The sequence below is a fragment of the Sturnira hondurensis genome, unplaced genomic scaffold, assembly GCF_014824575.4.
Source record: "Sturnira hondurensis isolate 20B ecotype Veracruz unplaced genomic scaffold, ASM1482457v3 Scaffold0022910, whole genome shotgun sequence".
Classification (NCBI taxonomy): Eukaryota; Metazoa; Chordata; class Mammalia; order Chiroptera; family Phyllostomidae; genus Sturnira; species Sturnira hondurensis.
In genome coordinates this window covers 7698592-7718468 of record NW_028095541.1, presented here as the reverse complement: position 1 = coordinate 7718468, position 19877 = coordinate 7698592, and the positions used below count along the sequence as shown (strand labels likewise).

The 19877-nt window shown below is 36.6% G+C and overlaps 1 protein-coding gene and 1 pseudogene across 3 annotated transcripts in view; one reads left to right on the top strand and one right to left on the bottom strand.

Moving 5' to 3' along the window:
* The window catches only part of CPAP (centrosome assembly and centriole elongation protein), a 70163-nt gene that overhangs the window by 16024 nt on the left and 34262 nt on the right, over nt 1-19877 (top strand). For 2 of the 3 annotated variants that reach the window (XM_037037136.1, XM_037037135.1), the window contains exons 4-9: nt 279-578; nt 4185-4296; nt 5384-5486; nt 5592-7221; nt 10649-10781; nt 14396-14561. In XM_037037136.1, coding sequence (XP_036893031.1) covers nt 279-578; nt 4185-4296; nt 5384-5486; nt 5592-7221; nt 10649-10781; nt 14396-14561 — 2444 coding nt within the window. The remainder of the gene's footprint in view (nt 1-278; nt 579-4184; nt 4297-5383; nt 5487-5591; nt 7222-10648; nt 10782-14395; nt 14562-19877) is intronic. The other variant, XM_037037137.1, reaches the window with a different exon arrangement.
* LOC118980425 (NADH dehydrogenase [ubiquinone] 1 alpha subcomplex subunit 3-like) lies at nt 17439-19320 on the bottom strand (annotated as a pseudogene).

Genomic DNA, 19877 nt, shown 5'->3' with positions numbered 1-19877 from the left:
TGAGTGGAGCCTTGCAGAGCTGGGCCGTGCTGCTGCCCTGCCTATGTGTACATACTGTCTGCACATGAGTCACAGTGCAGACATGATTTCAATCAAAATTATTCAAGGGCCACTTTGGACTTTTACAACTTTTAAGATTTTGTTAAACACAATTTCCTAATAAAGAGGAAAAAAATACTTTTATCACTTTGGAGAAAACTTTTTTGGTGGGGTCACTAATGGGCAGAAGCCAAAATGTTATAGAAAGACATCAGTTTGTTGATTTTCTTAATTCCAAGGTTTAACTCTGCTGCCTGATGATCAGAGCCAGAAGTACAGATCTCCAGGGAGTTCAGCCACCGAAGAGAAACCCAGACTCTTCTTACCATCATCTCTCTACCAGAATCAAACTCAAGAAAAAACACACACTTCCAATACTTTGTCCAGTGAACAAAATAACTTCTGTAGAACTACTCATCAAGATTTTGTCTTAACTTCAAAAAGTGGTGCTTCTCCCAGTTTGTTTTATGCAGCACAGTGTGAAGAAGCACTTGTGAAAAAAAATGATTTGAAGGAAGAAAACTATAACCATTCTAAAGGTGAGTTACTTATATTTCTTCTGCACTTAACCAAGAGTGTTACCAAGTTGTCCTAAGACAGGAAGAGTCCTTCAGGCATTTTTCTCATGTCCCCTTGGCTTTAATTGTGAGGTCGTCCATGCTGCACAGCCACTGAATCTGAATTGGATGACAAGTCGGACACAGAATTTGTGACTTTCAAGAACAGTCTCAGTACTCATGCTGACTTCACACCTTGCATGGTAGCATGGGGACTTAGAAAAGGAGAGCAAAAAGTTCTCTTGTAACTTTTTCTTTGAGAGCTTAGAAATAGCACGAGGTTAACTTAAAATGTGTATGGTATCAGGGCACTTGATAGAAAATGTGAAATGTGAGAAGGTTGGTGATGGGATTAATTACCCATAAAAAAAATCTCACCTAACCCAGACACTCTGTCTTCACCATACCTCTGTGATACTCGTATCCAGCACATTCCTGCTACAAAATGCCACTTAGTATCTGATGGTCTAAACTCATAGAGCTCTTTTGTGATGTTTTTCTGCTCCCTACTTCACATTTCATAATTATAGAAAATCGTACAGTAAGTTGTGTTCCTTCCCTCGCCATATGGAAAATGCTTATGGTATATTCTATAGTCTTTATAATTTTATGGTATATTCTGTAGTCTTTATAATTTTAATTAATTTCATTGTTATGCTACTTTAGTAGTATGTCAGTATTTCATGTTCTCTGTGAAGTACTAAGCTGTTTCTAGTACTTTAAATGTTAATTTAATTTCTAATTCTCAAGAACATACTCTTTTGAGTTACAGAAAAATGAAAATAATATGATGAGAGATGTCTATGCTTACTACTTATGATTATACATAATACCTTATTTCTAACTTAGAGTAATTCCTGGTATGGATGGTCAAATGTCTTTTTCTAATTTTTAAAAAATAATACATTGCTTAAACTTTTATTTTCGAAAACTTCAAACATCTGTAAAACTTGAAAGACCACTGCAGTAATTACCAGCATACCACCACCTAGATTTAACAGTTTATAATTTGCCATATTTACTTTGTATTTTGTGTGTGTATGTGTGTGTATATATATATATATGGTTTGCTGTGTCATTTCATTGCAAGTAATATGCAGACATTATGTTATATCATTTCATGTATTTCAGCATTTTGTTGTCCTGAGAATTAGGACATTTTTTATATAACTACAATATTATTATTATACCTAGGGACATTAAGGGTCATTTTTTAATATTTGGATCTATTTTAGAATTATCCTATTATCCCAAAATATCTTTTAAAAGGTTTGTTTTTAAGATTTTTTAAAAAACCAGAATCCAATCATGTATTACTTTCAGTTGTTTTAACTCTTTAGTCTTTTTAATTTAGGGACGCTCACATTTTTCATAACATTAATGTTTTGAAGAATGTCGTTTTTTATTTTTAATTTTTTAAAAAGGTTTTACTTATTTATTGTTAGATAGAGGGGAAGGGAAGGAGAAAGAGAGGGAGAAACATCAATGTGTGGTTGCCTCTCATGCTCCCCCTACTGGGGACCTGGCCTGTAACCCAGGCATGTGCCCTGACTGGGAATCAAACCTGTAACCCTTTGGTTCATAGGCCTGCACTCAATCCACTGAGCTACACCAGCCAGGACTTTCCTGTCTATGTTGTACCTACCAGTTATGCCTCTTATTCCCTGTACTTTTCCCCCATTCTCCCCTTTCTTCCTTTTTGCTACTAACCCTCCATGTGATCTCTATTTCTGTGATTCTGTTCCTGTTCTATTGTTTGCTTAGTTTGTTTTTGTTTTTATTTTAGGTGTGGTTGTTAATAACTGTTGTCATTTTACTATACATATTTTTTATGTTCTTAAATGTCTTTAACGTTTCATACAATAAGGGCTTGGTGGTGATGAACTCCTTTAACTTGACCTTATCTGGGAAGCACTTTATCTGCCCTTCCATTCTAAATGATAGCTTGGCTGGATAGAGTTATCTAGGTTGTAGGTCCTTGCTTTTCATCTCTTTGTACACTTCTTGCCTGTTCCTTGCCTGCTAGGTTTATTTTGAGAAATCAGCTGATAGTCTTATGGGAACTCATTTGTAGATAATGTTTTTCTTTTCTCTTAATGCTTTTAAGATCCTCTCTTTATCTTTAACCTTTGTCATTTTAATTATGATGTGCCTTGGTGTGTGCTTCCTTGGGTCCCACTTCTTTGGGACTCTGTGTTTCCTGGACTCATATGTCTATTTCCTTCGCCATATTGGTGGAAGTTTCGTTATTTTTTCAAATAAGTTTTCAATTTCTTATTCTCTTCTTCTTTCGGCACCCCTATGATTTGGATATTGGAACATTTAAAGTTGTTCCAGAGGTTCCTAAGCCTCTCCTTATTTTTGAATTCTTATTTCCTTATTGTGTTCCAGTTGAATGTTTATTTCTTCTTTTCCAAATTGTTTACTTGAGTCCTGGTTTCCTTCTGTTCACTGTTGGTTCCCTGTATATTTTTCTGTATTTCTTTTTGTATAGTCTTCACTTCTTCCTTTATTTTGTCGCTGTACCCAGTTGTTTCTCTGAGCATCCTTATTACCAGTGCTTTGAACTCTGCATCTGATAGGTCCTTATCACTTAGTTCTTTTTCTGGAGTTTTGATCTGTTCTTTTATTTGGACCATATGTCTTTGTCTCTTTAATTTGGCAGCCTCCCAGTGTTTTTGTGTATTAGGTGGAACTGATTTGACTCCCCATGTGGGTGCACCTGTAATGTTCTAAGGGGCAGGGCCTTAGGTATTTGCCAGGGTGGTGCGACCAGCTTCACTACTTTGTGGCACTGTATGTGGGGGAGGGGTCAGAGAGCAAACACTGCTGCCTGCTCATCCCATGCCCCATTTTCAGTCACTTCCTCCCTTTCCTGTAAGTGACTGGCACTCTTCTAGTGCTGCTCTGGCACTGATTTCCAGTGGGTGGGTTTGTGTATGTTCTAGGACCCTGTGGACACTTTAAAGTGAGTCTCTTGAGAGATTGGAAGTTTCTTCTACCACCCAAGCTCCACTGGTTTTTATAGTCAGAGGTTATGAGGCTTTATTTTCCCCCTTGCCGGAATCCTGGGCTGTGTGGGGTGACCTGGGCTGGGGTCACTGGCTCCCCAGTTGTCCCTTGTTTTTATCTGCCACACATGAATGTGGGACTGCCCTATCTGCCGGCCACAGCCACTGTTGCTGCCGCCTCACCACACCATGTCCTCTCTGCCTGTGTCACCGGTCTGGATGAATGTTTCTTTAAATCCTTGGTTGTCAGACTTCCATACAGTTCAATTTTCTGGCAATTTTGGTTGTTTTTTTGTTTTTAGATTGGTTGTTACCCGTTTTACGATTGTATGAGGAGGCGAAGCCAGTCTACCTATACCTCCATCTCAGCCGGAAGTTCTGAAGAATGTTGTGTTTTTATATTAGGGTTTTGTAGTTTTTCTTTGTTATAGTAAAGAAATCCTTAAGAGTTTTGAAATCTTTGTCAAGTCTTACTTTTAACTAGTATTTTTTTAGCTTACTAACTTGTAAAATTCTCAAGTTTTAAGACTTTAATTTGATTTTTTGGGAACTAAATTGTTCTTAATTTTTGTTCTAGGTGAAGGTATTTTACCATGTTGGGAGAAAATGACAGACCAGATTCAGGAAGAGAATGATGTAAACCTAAAAAAACTTGGTGATTCCTCAGAAGTGGTTAATGTTGAAGAAAGGTACCATTTATGTTACAAGGAATAAGAAATGTGATAACTTAATGTAATAGCCAACCATTATTATTGAGCACTTTCTTCGAAAGATCCATACTTTTTTTATTTTTGCTTGAAGATGCTTTTATGTATAAGGTTGAAGATACAATTTAACACATACTGTCAGCAACATAAGGAATTTGGGGAGATATATCAGTTTAAGTGTCTTTGACATTATATTGGAAAAACTGAGTAAAGTTTTTTCATTTAATAGTAATAGATAGGTAGAATTAATCATCTCTCAAATAGTTAGGTAAATCTTATTTTGGAGAAGAGAAAATAAATTATATATTAGAGTCTCACATTTGGTGTCACTTATAAATTCAAATTGTGTAAGTCTGGTTGTAGAATTTCAAAATGTTATGACAAGGCCCTAGCTAAGTGACTCAATTAGTTGTAACATCGTTCCATACACTGAAAAGTTAAGGGTTCAATCCCTGCTGAGGGCATGTGCCTAGGTTGCAGTTTTGATCCCAGGTTGGGGTGCAGGTGGGAGATAGCCTATCGATGTTTCTCTTCCTCTCTCCCTCCCTCCCTTCCCCCCTTTCTAAAATCAGTAAGCCTGTCCTTGAGTAAGGATTAAAAAAGTAATAATAAAAAATAAAATTTTGTGACCAGTATAATACAGCAATATTGAAGTTGTTTATTACTTTCTTAAATACTTGAAATATTTTAATATATGTTATTAATGGGCAAATGATTGTTGCTCTACTTACATTGTTAAGAATCTTTTTAAATTAAAGAGTGTATATAATGAACTATTTTTGAAATATGTTTTAAATTTACATAATGAACACATTACTTTAAAAATTAATCTAAGGTTGACAGGTGGACTTCAAAAGAGTTTTTTTCCCCAAATCATGTAGAGTACTATACATTTCTGTATTTTGGGAGATGGAGTGAGATTGTAGCTTTCATTAAATTTTTAAAGGGGTGGTCTGTCACTTTGGAAAAGGTTAGTTTTCAATATAGTCAACACTATATATCAGGCAGACTAAGTGTAAAATATTCACATCATGATTTGCATGTTAAATAACTTTATTTTTATTATCAGGCCTATTAAAGCTGCTATTAGAGAAAGAAAACAGACATTTGAAGACTATTTGGAAGAACAAATTCGGTTGGAAGAACAAGAATTGAAACAGAAACAACTAAGGGTTAGCATCACCACCATTGGATTAAATTATCTAAGACGGTAGAGATTTGTTTATAATTTGCTTTAAATATACCAGCATTAATTCAAATATTGTTCTTTATTATAGGAAGCAGAAGAATCATTGCTAATCAAAGCAAAACCAAAACAACCATTCTTAAAGCGAGGAGAGGGTTTAGCTAGATTCACGAACGCTAAATCTAAGTTTCAGAAAGGAAGGGGCAATAAACTAATGACTAATCAGAGTGTTTCAGAGGACCAGCCTGTGTTTAACATAGATAGACAACAATTCCAGCGGAAAACTGCTCTTATTAATAAAGAACTATGTACAGAGAACCCTCATCCTAAAAAGAACAAAGCTAGAACCAAGAGTGGTTATGTCACACTCAGTGAGAAGCCAGAAGTGCTTAAGAGTAATAATGTGAAAGCTGTCTTTCCATCAAGATTGAAAATACTGGCAGGGAAGAAATGTGGGAAATTTAGAGAGCAGTTCAAAGTAGAAAAAAAGGTAGAATCTAATAATAAAGAAAATGTACCCGAGTATACAAAACCTTATGATATTGGTTGCGAAGTCTGGAATAACACACAAGATGAAGACCTACCTCCCCTTTCCACAGGGCTGGAAGGCTTCATGGCTTCAAAAAGCCCAGTAACTGAGGGCTTGAGAGAGTCAGGATCTTCTCTTGACATTTCTGTTCAGAAAAAGTTAGAGAATTGGGAGCAAGAAAAGGAAAAGGAAAATTTGGAATTAGATGAATTCTTGCTTTTAGAACAAGCTGCTGATGAAATATCATTTTCCAGCAATTCCTCATTTGTATTGAAGATCTTAGAGAGGGACCAACAGGTCTGTAAAGGTCACCGGCTGTCTTCTACCCCTGTTAAAACTGTGCAGAAGCAAAAGATGATGACACTGGGTCTGTGTAACCAAAGTGTTAGTCAGTGTAACCAAAATGAGCATCCAGACCATAACAAACATGAGAGTGAGGGTGAGTGTGAAGTTGCACCCAAACAACTTAATTCACTGTCCTCACCTGATGGATTGGGGGCACTGTCTGGTAAAGTCAGTGAAAAAGCGTTCCAAATGAACACTTCTGAAAATCAAATGAGGTTGAAAGCAAGTGGTAGTGTAATGAACAGTGACAGTAGCACTGATTCTGAGGAGCAACTGGGTGTTATAAAGTCATCAACTGAGGGCAGCAAAAGGGGTCTGAGCAGCAGAGAAGATAGTCCACAAGTTTGCGATGGTAAGGGACCTTTAAGGAATGCTGGGACTCAAGAAGAGAGTGAAAGGAGAGATGTGGATTTAGATTTGTCCGATAAAGACTGTAGTAGTGATGAGTCTGTTGTAACAGAAAGCTTGAAAAATAAAGGTTCTGAGTCCTTGAGAAGGCCCTCATTTCTAAGTATAAGTAAAATTGACTTTGATGATGAAAGAACTTGGACTGATCTTGAAGAGAATTCATTTAAATGTGATATTACTCATGGGAATGAAGCCATTTATGGAACTCCCCAGACCTACCCTAATGTGAGTGATACATGTATACTGGACAAAACAATAAAAAGGAAGGTTGCACCAGCGAAGAAGGAAGACTTGAGCCAGTCCAGTAGAGGCACAAGTCCTCCTCCTCCATCAGATCTGATGATGAAATTCTTCCCTTCTTTGAAACCAAAACCAAAATCAAAATCAGATTCACACTTGGGCAATGAACCCAAGTTAAACATTCAAGACCAACCCGCTGGTAAGTCAGAGCCTTATAAAGTGTATAATAGATTGTAATAAATTTAACATTTATTTTATTGTGTATTGTCAGAATGCTTAAAATCCTAACTTTTCTGGTTGCTATGTTAAAATTTGATTTGTTTTGTGGGTCTAAATAATGTAATAGTAGTGTAAGAGGTTCGGATGAATTGTGATTTCAGGTTTTTCAAATTTAAGCCTGCCTTATTCTTAAGACTGTAAAAGTAATTGCTTTATTATTAAATGAGATAACATTTAAATTTCTTTTACAAGCAGGGAAGGAGTACTTGATTTATGGTTTTGTTAGTGTGGAGGAAACTTTGTGTGTGCACACTTTTTTTTGAGGACTGTATTTTTACTTTTTTTTTTTACTGCCTCATGCATTAACTTGTTAAATTTGACCAAGAAAAAATACAGTATAATCCAAGTTTCTTTCTTCTCTCAGACCTGGGCTCCTAGTCCCCTTTCCTAGGGGCACCAGTGTTCCCATTTCATTTGCATATGCTAAATACATTCCATGCACATGAAAGCGCTTGTCTGAGTGTAATTTCCTTTCTGTACAAATGAAAACATGCCTTTTATGTAACATTCTACATCTTATACATTTTGAAGATAGCTTTAACACAAACATCTGCCTTGTTCCATTTAATGGCTGTATAGTATTCAGATGATGCGATGGACTTTTTAAACCTATATTGAAAAACTTTTCTATATCATGTTATATTATATACTCTGAATGCCTTGCAAAGCTTTAAAATATAAATTATACCAAGCTATTTAGAAAGTACTCTGAATTTAAAAGTAGTACTTTTGCAGAAAGTTTTGAAGTTTAACAAGTAGAGAAGTGAGAATGTTTATCACTGAACTAGCCAGAGGTAGTAACTATGATACTGTTTTGGGATATTTTCTTTCAGTCATTTTCCCTATGTATTTTAAATATCATAGCAACATATGTTATAACTTGTCTCATCCTTTTTAACTAGTATATAACAGGTGTTGGCCATATCATTAAACACTGTGTACTTTAAAAATGGTTGTATGATATTATATGAATTAGCATAATTTTATTCAGTAATTTTCTTAATGTTTGACAGATTTTTTTTACTAATATAAATACACTGCAATGCATATTTTTGTGCAAAACGAAGATTTTACAAGTGTGTTCTTTAACTAAATTTTTAGCAGTAGAATCAAAGGGTAAGTATGTGTATATTAGTCTTATGATATAAATCAGATTTAGTTTCCAAAGGGTAGTTAAAAGAAAGAAGTATTAGATATTTTACTCTCTTAAATAGCAGTTTGATATTGAAAAAAAGTCTTAATTTGTATTTCTTTGATTAGCAAGGGGTAAGCTTTGCTTTTTGGTGCTTTAGAGATCTTATGACTTATTCATGTTCTTGTTTTTAAAATGTATTTTATTGATTATGCCATTACAGTTGTTCTATTCCCCCCTTCATTCCCCTCCACCCTGCACACCCCTCCCTCACCATTCCCCCCTTTAGTTTATGTCCACGTGTCTCAAGTTCTTTAGATTATATATTTCCCATACTATTCTTGCCCTCCCCCCTATCTATTTTCTACCTACCATCTATGCTACTTATTCTCTGTACCTTCTCCCCCCTTCTCCTCCTTCCACTCCCCTGTTGCTAACCCTCCATGTGATCTTCATTTCTATGGCTCCACTCTTGATCTAGCCGTCCTCTTAGATTGCTTTTGTTTTAGGTGTGGCTGTTAATAACTGTGAGTTGGTTGTCCTTTCACTGTTTATATTTTTTATCTTCTTTTTCTTAGATAAATCCCTTTAACATTTCATATAATAAGGGCTTGGTGATGATGAACTCCTTGAATTTGATCTTATCTGAGAAGCACTTTATCTGCCCTTCCATTCTAAATGAAAGCTTTGCAGGATAGAGCAATGTTGGCTGTAGGTCGTTGGATTTCATGACTTGGAATACTTCTTTCCAGCCCCTTCTTCCCTGTAAGGTCTCTTTTGAGAAATCAGCTGACACTCTGATGGGACCTCCTTTGTAGGTGACTGACCCCTTATCTCTTGCTGCTTCTAGGATTCTCTCCTTCAATTTCATCTTGGCTAATGTAATTATGATATGCCTTGGTGTGTTCCTCCTTGGGGTCCAACTTCTTTGGGACTCTCTGAGCTTGGATTTCCTGGAAGTCTATTTCCTTTGCCAGATTGGGGAAGTTCTCCTTTATTATTTGTTCAAATAAGTTTTCCACTTGTCACTCTTCCTCTTCCCCTTCTGGTACCCTTATAACTTGGATGTTGGGATGTTTAAAGATGTCCTGAAAGTTCCTAAGTCTCTCCTAATTTTTTGAATTCTTGTTTCTTTATTCTTTTCTATTTGGTCATATTTTTCTTCCTTCTGGTCCACTTGATTGGTTTGAGTCCCAGTTTCCTTTCCATCACTATTGGTTCCCTGTGCATTTCCCTTCATTTCAATTAGTTTAGCCTTCATATGTTCCTCTAATTTGTGACTAAAATCGACCAGTTCTGTGAGCATCCTGATCACCAGTATTTTGAACTGTGCATCTGAGAGGTTGGCTATTTCTTGGTTGCTTAGAGCTATTGGCTCTGGGGCTTTGAGTTCTTCTTGAGCCATAATATTTTGGTCTGTTTCTGCCTGTTACATAGTGAGGGGCAGAGCCCTAGGTGTTCACCAGGGCGGGGCAACCCAGGTTGCTGGGTTGTGACACTGTATGTGGGGGCAGGGTCAGAGAGGGGCAGTGGTGGTCTCCTCTGCTGCTTCCCACTGCTGGGGACTATGTCGTCTGTCTCACTGCTCGCTCCTTTGCCTGGTTTATCTGTGTGTGAATGTATGACTGTGGTCAGCCTGTTGCTACCCCACACCTGGGATCCGCCAATGGCTGCTTGTGCATCTGGGTTGGTCTAGTGGATCTTTCTTGCTGAACCCCACTTCACCACTAGCTCCGCCCCTCTTACTGGTCAGGCTGAATGGTTCGTTGTTGTCAGACTTCTGTATAGTTCAATTTTCTGAGTTTTGGTTGCGTTTTTGTTACTAAAACTTTGTTGTCTTTAAAGTTGGTTGTGCGAGGAGGCACAGTGTTTCCACCTATGCCTCCATCTTGGCCAGAAGTCCATATTCATGTTCTTAAGCTATTTTTATATCCTGGCCTTTAAAAAATGTGTTTGAATGATTTCTTTTTATATATAATGTTAATTGTCAGATTGAAACTCTTTTGATGTAGAATAATTTGATTCTTACATTTAGACTGGTTTCATCTGGGAAGATAGGACAATAAAATTATTCTAAAATTTAGTTATTAGAAACATTCTCATGCATTTTAATGGGGTATTTACCATATTTTTGGCTCTTAGTGTTAATAGCTAGCTAGCGGTTTTGCTGCTGAAGACCTCTTGTGAAGTTCAATATTTATGGCCTGTTTTATAGGTGACAGTGCTCGATCTCAAGTTTTGAGAGAGAAAGTTATTGAGTTGGAAATGGAAATAGAAAAATTTAAAGCTGAGAACACTTCTTTAGCTAAACTTCACATTGAACGAGAAAGTGCCTTGGAAAAACTCAGGTAAGTTTATGTCAGTAAGTTGGAAAAAAATATACAGTGGTTCAGTTAGTATCTTTAAGAGCATGTCTAGAATACTGGAAATAATTTTTATCAGTCCAATTATATAAATGGAAATGAAATCTGTACCATATATGAATTTTTTAACTAAATACAATGACCCATTGTAGTCAAAGCTTTGTTGAAAGGGGAATGTTCTTGGTGATGAGATTACAAATTGAAATTTGAAAGGCAGTTTGGGGTTATGAATTCAAGTATTACATTGGCCAATGTATTAATTTCTTAGGGCTGCTTTAACAAAGTACATACTAACTGGATGGCTTAAAACAGCAGGAAATTATTTTCTCATGATTCTGGAGGCTTAGAATTTCAAGGTCAAGGTGTCATCAGAGCCATGCCTTTTCTCCTATCTTTTAGTGGTTGCTGGCACCCTTAGCATTACTTGCCTTGCAGCTGGACATTTGGGTTTTGGTTATTGTGAATAATGCTATTATCATTGGTGTTCAAATATCTGTTCATGTTTGTTTTTATAATTCTTTTGTATACCTGTATTTTTCGGACTGTAAGGCGCATCTAGGTTTTAGAGGAAAATAGGAAAAAAAATTTTGAAGCAAAAAATGTGGTAAAATATTTAATAACATAAATAACGTAATATTTGACCAATGTAAATCTAAACAGAACTCAACAGCAGCATTAACCACCATTATTCCTCCCAAATTGGGGGTGGGGGGGTGGGGGGCCGTGGTGTGTCTTATAGTCCGAAAAATATATTATGTACCCAGGATAGAATTGCTGAATCATATGTTGAACCAACCTTGCTTTTAAGGGATGCATCCCACTTGGTCATTCTGGGTAATCTTTTTAATGTGCTCTTAAATTTGGTTTCCTAGTTCATTGAGGATTTTTACATCTACATTCATCAGGGGTATTGTCTTATAGTTTTCTTGTGGTGTCTTTGGGCTTGGTATTATTGATGCTAGTCCATAAAATGAGTTTGGAAGTGTTCCCTTTTCCTTTTTGAGAAGAGTTTAAGAATTGGTATTAATTCTTTGAATGTTTGGTAGAACTTACCTGTGAAACCATCTAGTCCTGGACTTTTCCTTGATGGGAGATTTTTACTGATTCATTTGATTGTTATTGGTCTGTTCATGTTTTCTATTTCTTCTAGATTTAGTTTTGGTAGGTTGTATATTTTTGGAAATAAGTTCATTTCTTTTAGGTTATCCAATTTTTTGGATTATAGTTGTGGATAATATCTTTTTTATTTTTGAGGCATCTGTTGTAATGTCATCTCTTTCATTTATGATACTTACTTGAGTATCTCTCCTTTTTTATTGGTCTAGCTAAGGGCTTGTTGATATTGTATGCTGTTTTTCTCTCCTGAGACTGGTGCAATGTGTATATTGGTTTATTCCTTGTTGTTCCATAAATCCTGGAGGCTTTCTTCATTCTTTTTTCTCCTTTGACTAAAATTTTAAGTTATTTGTCTTTTAGTTCACAGATTCTTCTACTGTAGTGAGTTTGCTGTTGAACATTTCTGTTACATTTTTTTAAAGCATTTTATTTTTTATTTATTTATCTTTAGAAGGGAAGGGAAGGAGAGAAGGAGAGAAATATCAATGTATGGTTGCCTCTCGTGAGTCCCCTGCTGGGAACTGGTCTGCAACGCAGGCATGTGCCCTGACTGGGAATCGAACTGCGATCATGTGGTTTGCAGGCCCGTGCTCAATCCACTGAGCTACATGAGCCAGGGCACATTTTTTTCTTTTTCTACTTCGTCCATTGTTTTCTCAGCTTGAGGCTTTTTTTTTTTTAATGATTTTTCTTTGTTGAACTTCTCATTTTGTTTCATGTATTGTTTCCTGGTTTTGTTGGGTTTTTCATTTGTGTTCTGTTGTACCTTGCTGAGCTTCTTTAAAACACGTATTTTGAATTCTTTGTCAGGCAATTTGTTGATCTCCATTTCTTTGGTATCAGTTACTGGAGCTTTATTAGTTTCTTTTGGCGGTATCATGTTTGCCTGATTCTTCATGATCTATGCAGCCTTGTGTTGATGTCTGCATTTGAAAGAGCAAATCACCTCTTCCTCTTTTTACAGATTGGTTTTGGCAGGTCTTTACCTTCTGCTGGGTCCTTGATCCAGGATCCAGTTGTACCTCCAGGACCCCAGTTGAATGGGATTGTAGCCAGGGATTGAATGACTGCTTCTGGGTCCATAGCGGGGTCCACAGTTAGCAGGCCTGTTACCAGGAGTGCAGGTGGACATGGACTAGACCCCTGGTTGGACAGGACTGCTTTTGGGTCCATGGTCAAGCAGCGCTGGAGGTAGGTCATAGGTCATGGGGCTACTTCTGGGCCCACTGTTGCCATCTGTAGGCAGGGGGATCAGTTACCATGGGTAAGGATAAGTGTGGCCTCTGCCATTTCCTGGATACCTTCCTGCTTGGTGTCTAGGTGGGCAGGACTGTCTCCAGTAACACAGTATAGCAGGCTGGAGCCAGGTCACAAGACTGTTTCAGGATCCGTAGTTGGGACTGAGGTCTATGGGGCTCTTCCCAAGTTTCCTGGTGGATGGAGCTGGGGCTGAGTCCATAGGGGAGCTAGGCTGTTTTCATTCTGCAGCCAGGACCATGTTTAGTAAGTCTGCCACTGGGGCATGGGCCTGCCTTCTCTAAGTGTCCTTGATATTATGGCATCACCAGAGTTTCCAGACTCCTACCTGAATCCTAGAGCTTCCCCAAAAGCACTTAGGTTATTGGATGGCTGTTGGATTGTTGTTTATGTAGGGGGATGTAAGCCAGGGACCTCCTATTCTATCACTTGCTGATGTCACTCTCCCTCTATTCTTAATACAGCATGAAGAATGAACCTGGGTTATGACAGTCCCCCTGATCAGCACTCTCCTCAGCTAGATACCAAAGTCCTCAAGTGGTGCATAAGACCCAGTTAATATGGTCTTTGGGGCTTTTTTTCCCCCTTCTGACTCTATCATACTATTTTAACCATACTGGCTGCCTCGTTGTTCTTTGAACGCATCAGGCATATTCCTTCCTCATGGTTTTTACGTGTGGTGTTCCCTTTGCCTGAACTGTTTTGTCCAGATATCCTCATGGCTATTTTCTCATTTTCTTCAGGTTTTACTTCAAATATTGTCTCAGTAAGGTGACCCCATTATAATTTTAATCCCCTATCCTGATATTCTCTAACCCGATTCCTTGCTTATGTTCTTCCTTAATACTTATGATGCTCCATATATTTACTTATTTATTCTATTATTGCCTGTCTTTCCCATTAGATGTAAGAAGCTTCACTCAAGTAAGGATGCTTAGTTTTTTTGCTGTGGTTTTCCAGTGTACTGCTTGATGTATAGCAGGTGCCCAGTGGATGCTTGTTGAAGGGGTGCTTTATTGAGTTAACTGACTGCTATTTCAGTGCTTTAGATTGAGGATGGATTAACTAAGACTAGCAGTTCCTCATTTCTAGGCTGTCCCTGATGTTACATTTTGGTGCCACCAGTGACATTAATAACCCACCAATAACATGTGGGTTATTATATTGAGATGGTCTTCTACATTATTCAGATAATCCCCTTAGATAACATGGTTTGGTCATTTTAGGAAAGATATTGCAGACTTTGAACAGCAGAAGGCAAAAGAATTGGTTCGAATAAAAGAATTTAAAAAGGAAGAAATGAGGAAGCTACAAAATAAACGCAAAGTTTTTGAAATGTATACTACAGCTGCAAGAACTTTTCCAGATAAAAAGGAGCGTGAAGAAATACAGGTATACCAATACTTACATACTCCATATAAGTTAGTGAAGATGACAGTCTTATAAGAATTTTAGAGTTATTTAATGTATCAAAGAGACATTGGTATCAATTTATTAATCATGCATTGGCTCAACAAGTTATCTGTCTGAGACCGTGCATTAGGAACATCTTTGTAGTCTGGCTTTTAAAGAGCAAAATATTTATTCTCTTTCAAAAAAAAGAGAACTATGATAATGACATGAATGAATGAATGAATAAGCCAGGAGTTGGAAGTTCACTGGTGTAATGTTGTATTAATTTGTTTAACCTACCACAGAACAAGTACTGTTAGTTTTGTTTATTTACAAATGTTTAAGGCTTATTATGTACTAAATAGGTGTTTAATTCTAAATCTTATAAATTGATAGGCCAAATTATCGGACCTGTTCATTTCAAAGTTAGAAATGGACATACATGATCAGAGGAATGTAGTACCGTATTTTTAGGACTATAAGACACATCTAGGTTTTAGAGGAGGAAAATAGGAAAAAAAATTTGAAGAAAAAAATGTGGTAAAATACTGAATAACATAAATAACATAATATTTCACCAGTGTAAATGTAAACTACATTTACTAGCCAGGTAAGTTACATTTGGACTATAATTTTTCCTTCCAAATTTGGAAGGAAATTTAAGTACAGTAAGGTATACTGTACTTAAAAAAGAACTAATGCATTTCTAGCTAAACTATAGAAAAAAATAGATGAATATATTCATGACTTTAGTATATGCAAAGATTTCCAAAGAACTAAGTATAAAAGGAAAAAAGTGGATATATTGGAATTCATCAAAAGAAAAAACTTCAGTTTATCAAGAGAAAAATTTTAAATGGCTATCCCTTGCTTACAGCATAAAATGCAAACTCATCTTCCAATTCCATATTTTAAATACCAGTATTTCCGAGTCCTATCCTTTGCTTTCTTCCTTTCTGTAGTACAGCATCTTTGAACAATTTCATCTGCACACCTGTAGCTTAAGTTATCACATACCAGTTTGATGAGAGTCTTTAATTCTGTTTTTACTTTTGTGGGGTGAAACATTTGCTGTGTTTTGGTTAATGCTTGGTTTATTAAATCTTTTAGATTTTTAATAATCTATTAAATTTTTTTCCCCAAAAAAGGCTGTGCAGTGCAATCTCTTGCTCTCACCCTTGTTCCAGCACCCAGTTTTCTCCTCTTTTGAGATAACCAGTGTTACAAGTCTCATAATTCTAAGCAAATGCATATATATATATGCAATTTTAAAAAAGTTATTTCAACATAAAGAACATCCTTATCCTTCATTTTACCATTGAATAGAATTCAATGGTAAATATATGGATGTGCCATAATTTACTTAACTAAACATTTATGTTGTTTCTGTTCTTTTTCTTTCTATCAAGAGTGCTGTCCTGAATAATCTTGTACACATGTCAGTTCTACTCAGTTACTTCGCATGGGGTTATTGAATACCTGTAATGTAGCAGGCGCGTGCCGGGAATACAAAACGAATTCATCCTTGTCCCTATGTAGGTTACATGTTCAAGTATATCTGTAGGATAAATTCCTGGAAGTGAAATTTCTAGGTTAAAAGGGAGTGGTATGTGTATACATTGTACATACAATGTACATACATTCATAGATATTACAAGATTTATCCCTTCATAAATATTGTTTCCATTTTTAATTCTACTGGCAATTATTAGAGTGTTTTTGCTCTTTGTCTGCTAGGTAAAAGATTAAAAATTGATATTAAACTTATTTGAATTTCTTTTTAAAATCTATACTCTAGATTATAGATTATTGTTATAATCCATAATACAAATTGAGTGTGACTTTTTGTGAAGACTTCAAGTACTTTAAATAGTAGTTAAAATCAAATTCAGCTGTCAGAAAATTTTTCACTAAATTTAAAACCATAATCTATTCTAAAATATCTGCATAATGAGTTTGTCATTTCATTTTTATTGTTTCTGAATCTCCCAGGAATAGAGCAATAAATTGGCTATGTTATGAAAACCTTACAAAACGCAAAAGGAAAAAAAGTCAGCCTTCTTAAACCACCCAAGATTATAAGATTGACTCCCCTCACCTTCCCTTCTTTGCCGTAACTGAGATTTCTTCTTCCATTGTGATTCAAACCATGATAGAGGAGCTTTCTTATTGTGGTTATGTTTACTTTGATGAGAATAACATATAGATTCTACTTAATTGTGATGTAACCTGGTGCCTTTCCCTCAAACAATATATCCTCTTATTCTCTAAGCTAGTTCTTTCCAGTCTGCTAGTCCTTAGCCACATGTGACTATTTAAATTTAAGTTAATTGAAATTAAACTAAAAATTCCGTTTTTCAGTGACATCAGCCACATTTCAAGTGCTCAGTAGCCATTGGTAACTGGTAGCTCTCAATGGACAGTGCAGGTCCAGGACACATCTGTCAGTGCAGAAGGTTCTGGATAGTTTTGATGTAGAGGCCTCATATCCTGGAGATTTGATGAGTTAGCTTTCCTCTTTAAGGTGTCAGACTATTTCATAATTTGCCAACTTTTTCTTGAATCTTCTTTCTACTTTGTTAGTGTTGATTTAAGTATTGGACACTTTTCAAAAGACTTGATATGTTATCTGTAGATGTGGATGTTCATTATTTGTTTCTGTTGTTGATATAGTACCTTCTTTTTCTTAAACTAATGGCTTGTTCATAGTTTCCTATTGAATATAGTTACCCTTCTTTCTACCAAGCAAATACATTAAAAACAAGTATACACTTAATTGAAAACTTTATTGATACGCTTCCACTTATTTTTTTTTTTGGATTTCACGTTTTTATTGGGGGCACAGCGAAGGGGACCTCCTCCCTGTAGTGGAGCTATTCACGGTTTCTTCAGCCACTCCAAGCTTGTCCCTTGGGGTCTTGCAGGTGGCTGGGCACGTTAGGCTTATTCCCATCAACTCGGACAGGCACTGGATAGATGTAGGGTGTCACTTGGTTGATTCTTGTGGCAGGCATACTTGGTGTAGGGACTGAAGGGGACAGAATTATAGCAAGGCCCCCCGATGGTGATGGATATGACTAACATTGGCTCTTTGGGCCAGGTGTTCTTGGGGAAGGCAGCAAGTCTCCCACATCTTGGTCTTAGCCCACTTCCACTTAAATCATTAAAAGATTAATTAAAGAGGTGATACAGGTGTACACAGTGATAATGTGGGTTCAGTTTTAGACCACCTCAACAGAGCAAGTCCCATGAATATTTTGGTCTTCCATCGCATATAAAAATTATGTTTACAGTAAACTGTAGTCTTTTTAAGTGTGCAATAGCATCGTGTCTAAAAAAAGCAAAATACGTACCTTATAGAAAATGCTTTATTGCTAAAAAGTGCCAACCAGCCTTCAGTGGGGCATTATCTTTTTGCTGATGGAAGGTCTTGCCTCGATGTTGATGGCTGCTGACTGCTCAGGGTGATGGTTGCTGAAGGCTGGGGTAGCTGCGGCAATTTTAAAAATGAGACAGCAGTGAAGTTTGCCGCATGGATTAACTCTTCCTTTTATGAATGATTTCTCTGTGGTATGTGTTGGTTTGGTAGCATTTTACCAACAGTAAAACCTCTTTCAATGTTGGTATCAGTTCTCTCAGACCCTGCCATTGCTTTATCAGTTAAGTTAATGTAATATTCTAATTCCTTTGTTGTCATTTTAACATCTTCACAGCTTCTTCACCAAGATTCCATCTGAAGAAACCACTCTCTTTGCTCATGCATAAGAATCAAGTTCTCATCAGTTCAAGTTTTAGCATGAGAATGAAGCAATTCAGTTACATTTTCAGGCTACAGCTTCTAGTTCTGGTTCTCTTGTTATTTGTCACACTTGCTATTTGTACTTCCTCCACTGAAGTCTAAAACTCCTTAGTCATTGTTGAGGGTTGGAATCAACTTCTTCCAAATTCCTGTTAATGTTAATATTGGGTTGGCCAAAAAGTTTGTTTAGTTTTTTCCATATGATGGCTCTAGTAGTACTTAGTTGTCTTTAACTTTATTTGAAACAAGTTTGTTAGATTGTGTTGTGACAGCTGTCATGTCAGCGTGCGTTTAAAAAAGTTATCAAAATTGGTGAATTTTTGTGCAGCCATTTTAGTGTTGAAGATGGAAGAAAATATGCAACATTTTCAGTATATTATGTTTTATAATTTGAAGAAAGGTAAAAATACAACTGAAATGCAAAAAAGATTTTGCAGTATTTGGAGAAGGTGCAGTGACTTTGAAACATGTCAAAAGTGGTTTGTGAAGTTTCTTGGTACTATTGACATTTTAGCCAAATAATTCTTTGGTGTGGAAAGTCTTATGCATTGGAAGATGTTTAGTAGCACCCCTGGCCTCTACCCACTAGAAGTCAATAGTGGGAGATAGCCAACATACTTAAAATGTCCATATCGATAAAGTTATTGCTGGAAATGAAAAATATGTCCCTTATTTGATGGAAAAAAACTAAATGGACTTTTTGGCCAACCCAGCATTTTGACCTCTTTCCATGAATCATGAATGTTCTTGATGGCATTGAGAAAGGTGAATCCTTTCCAGAGGTTTTCAATTTAGTTTGCCCACATCCATCAGGGGAATCATTGCCTATGGCAGCTATAATCTTATAAAATGTATTTCTTAATTAGTATGTCTTGAAAGTTAAAATTACCTTTGAACCCTGGGCTGCAGAATGGATGTTGTGTTAACAGGCATGAAAACAACATTAATCTCTTGGTACATCTCCATCAGAGCTTTTGGGTGATCAGGTGCATTGTCAGTGAGCAGTAAGAGGAACCTGTTTTCTTGAGCAGGTCCCAGCAGTATACTTAAAATGTTTAGTAAACAATACTGTAAACAATGTGCTGTCATCCAGGCTTTGTTTATAGAGTACAGGTAGAGTAGATTTAGCGTAATTCTTAAGGCCCTACTGTTGTAAGGAGGGTAAGTGAGCACTGGCTTCAACTTAAACTTACCAGCTGCATTAGCCCCTAACAAGAGAGTCAGCCTGTCCTTGGAAGTTTTGAAGCCAGTTTTCAAGACATACTAATTAAGAAATACATTAATAGATTATGGTTTGAAGCCAGGTGTTGACTTCTGTAGCTATAAAAGTCCTAGATGGTATCTACTTCCAATACAAGGCAGTTTCGTCTACACTGAACATCTGTCGTTGATATAGCCACCTTCATAAATCATGTTGGCTAGATCTTCTGGATTACTTGGTGCTTCACCTTGCACTTTTATGTTATGGAGACTTCTTGTTTCCTAAAACTTTATGAACCAACCTGTGCTGGCTTCAT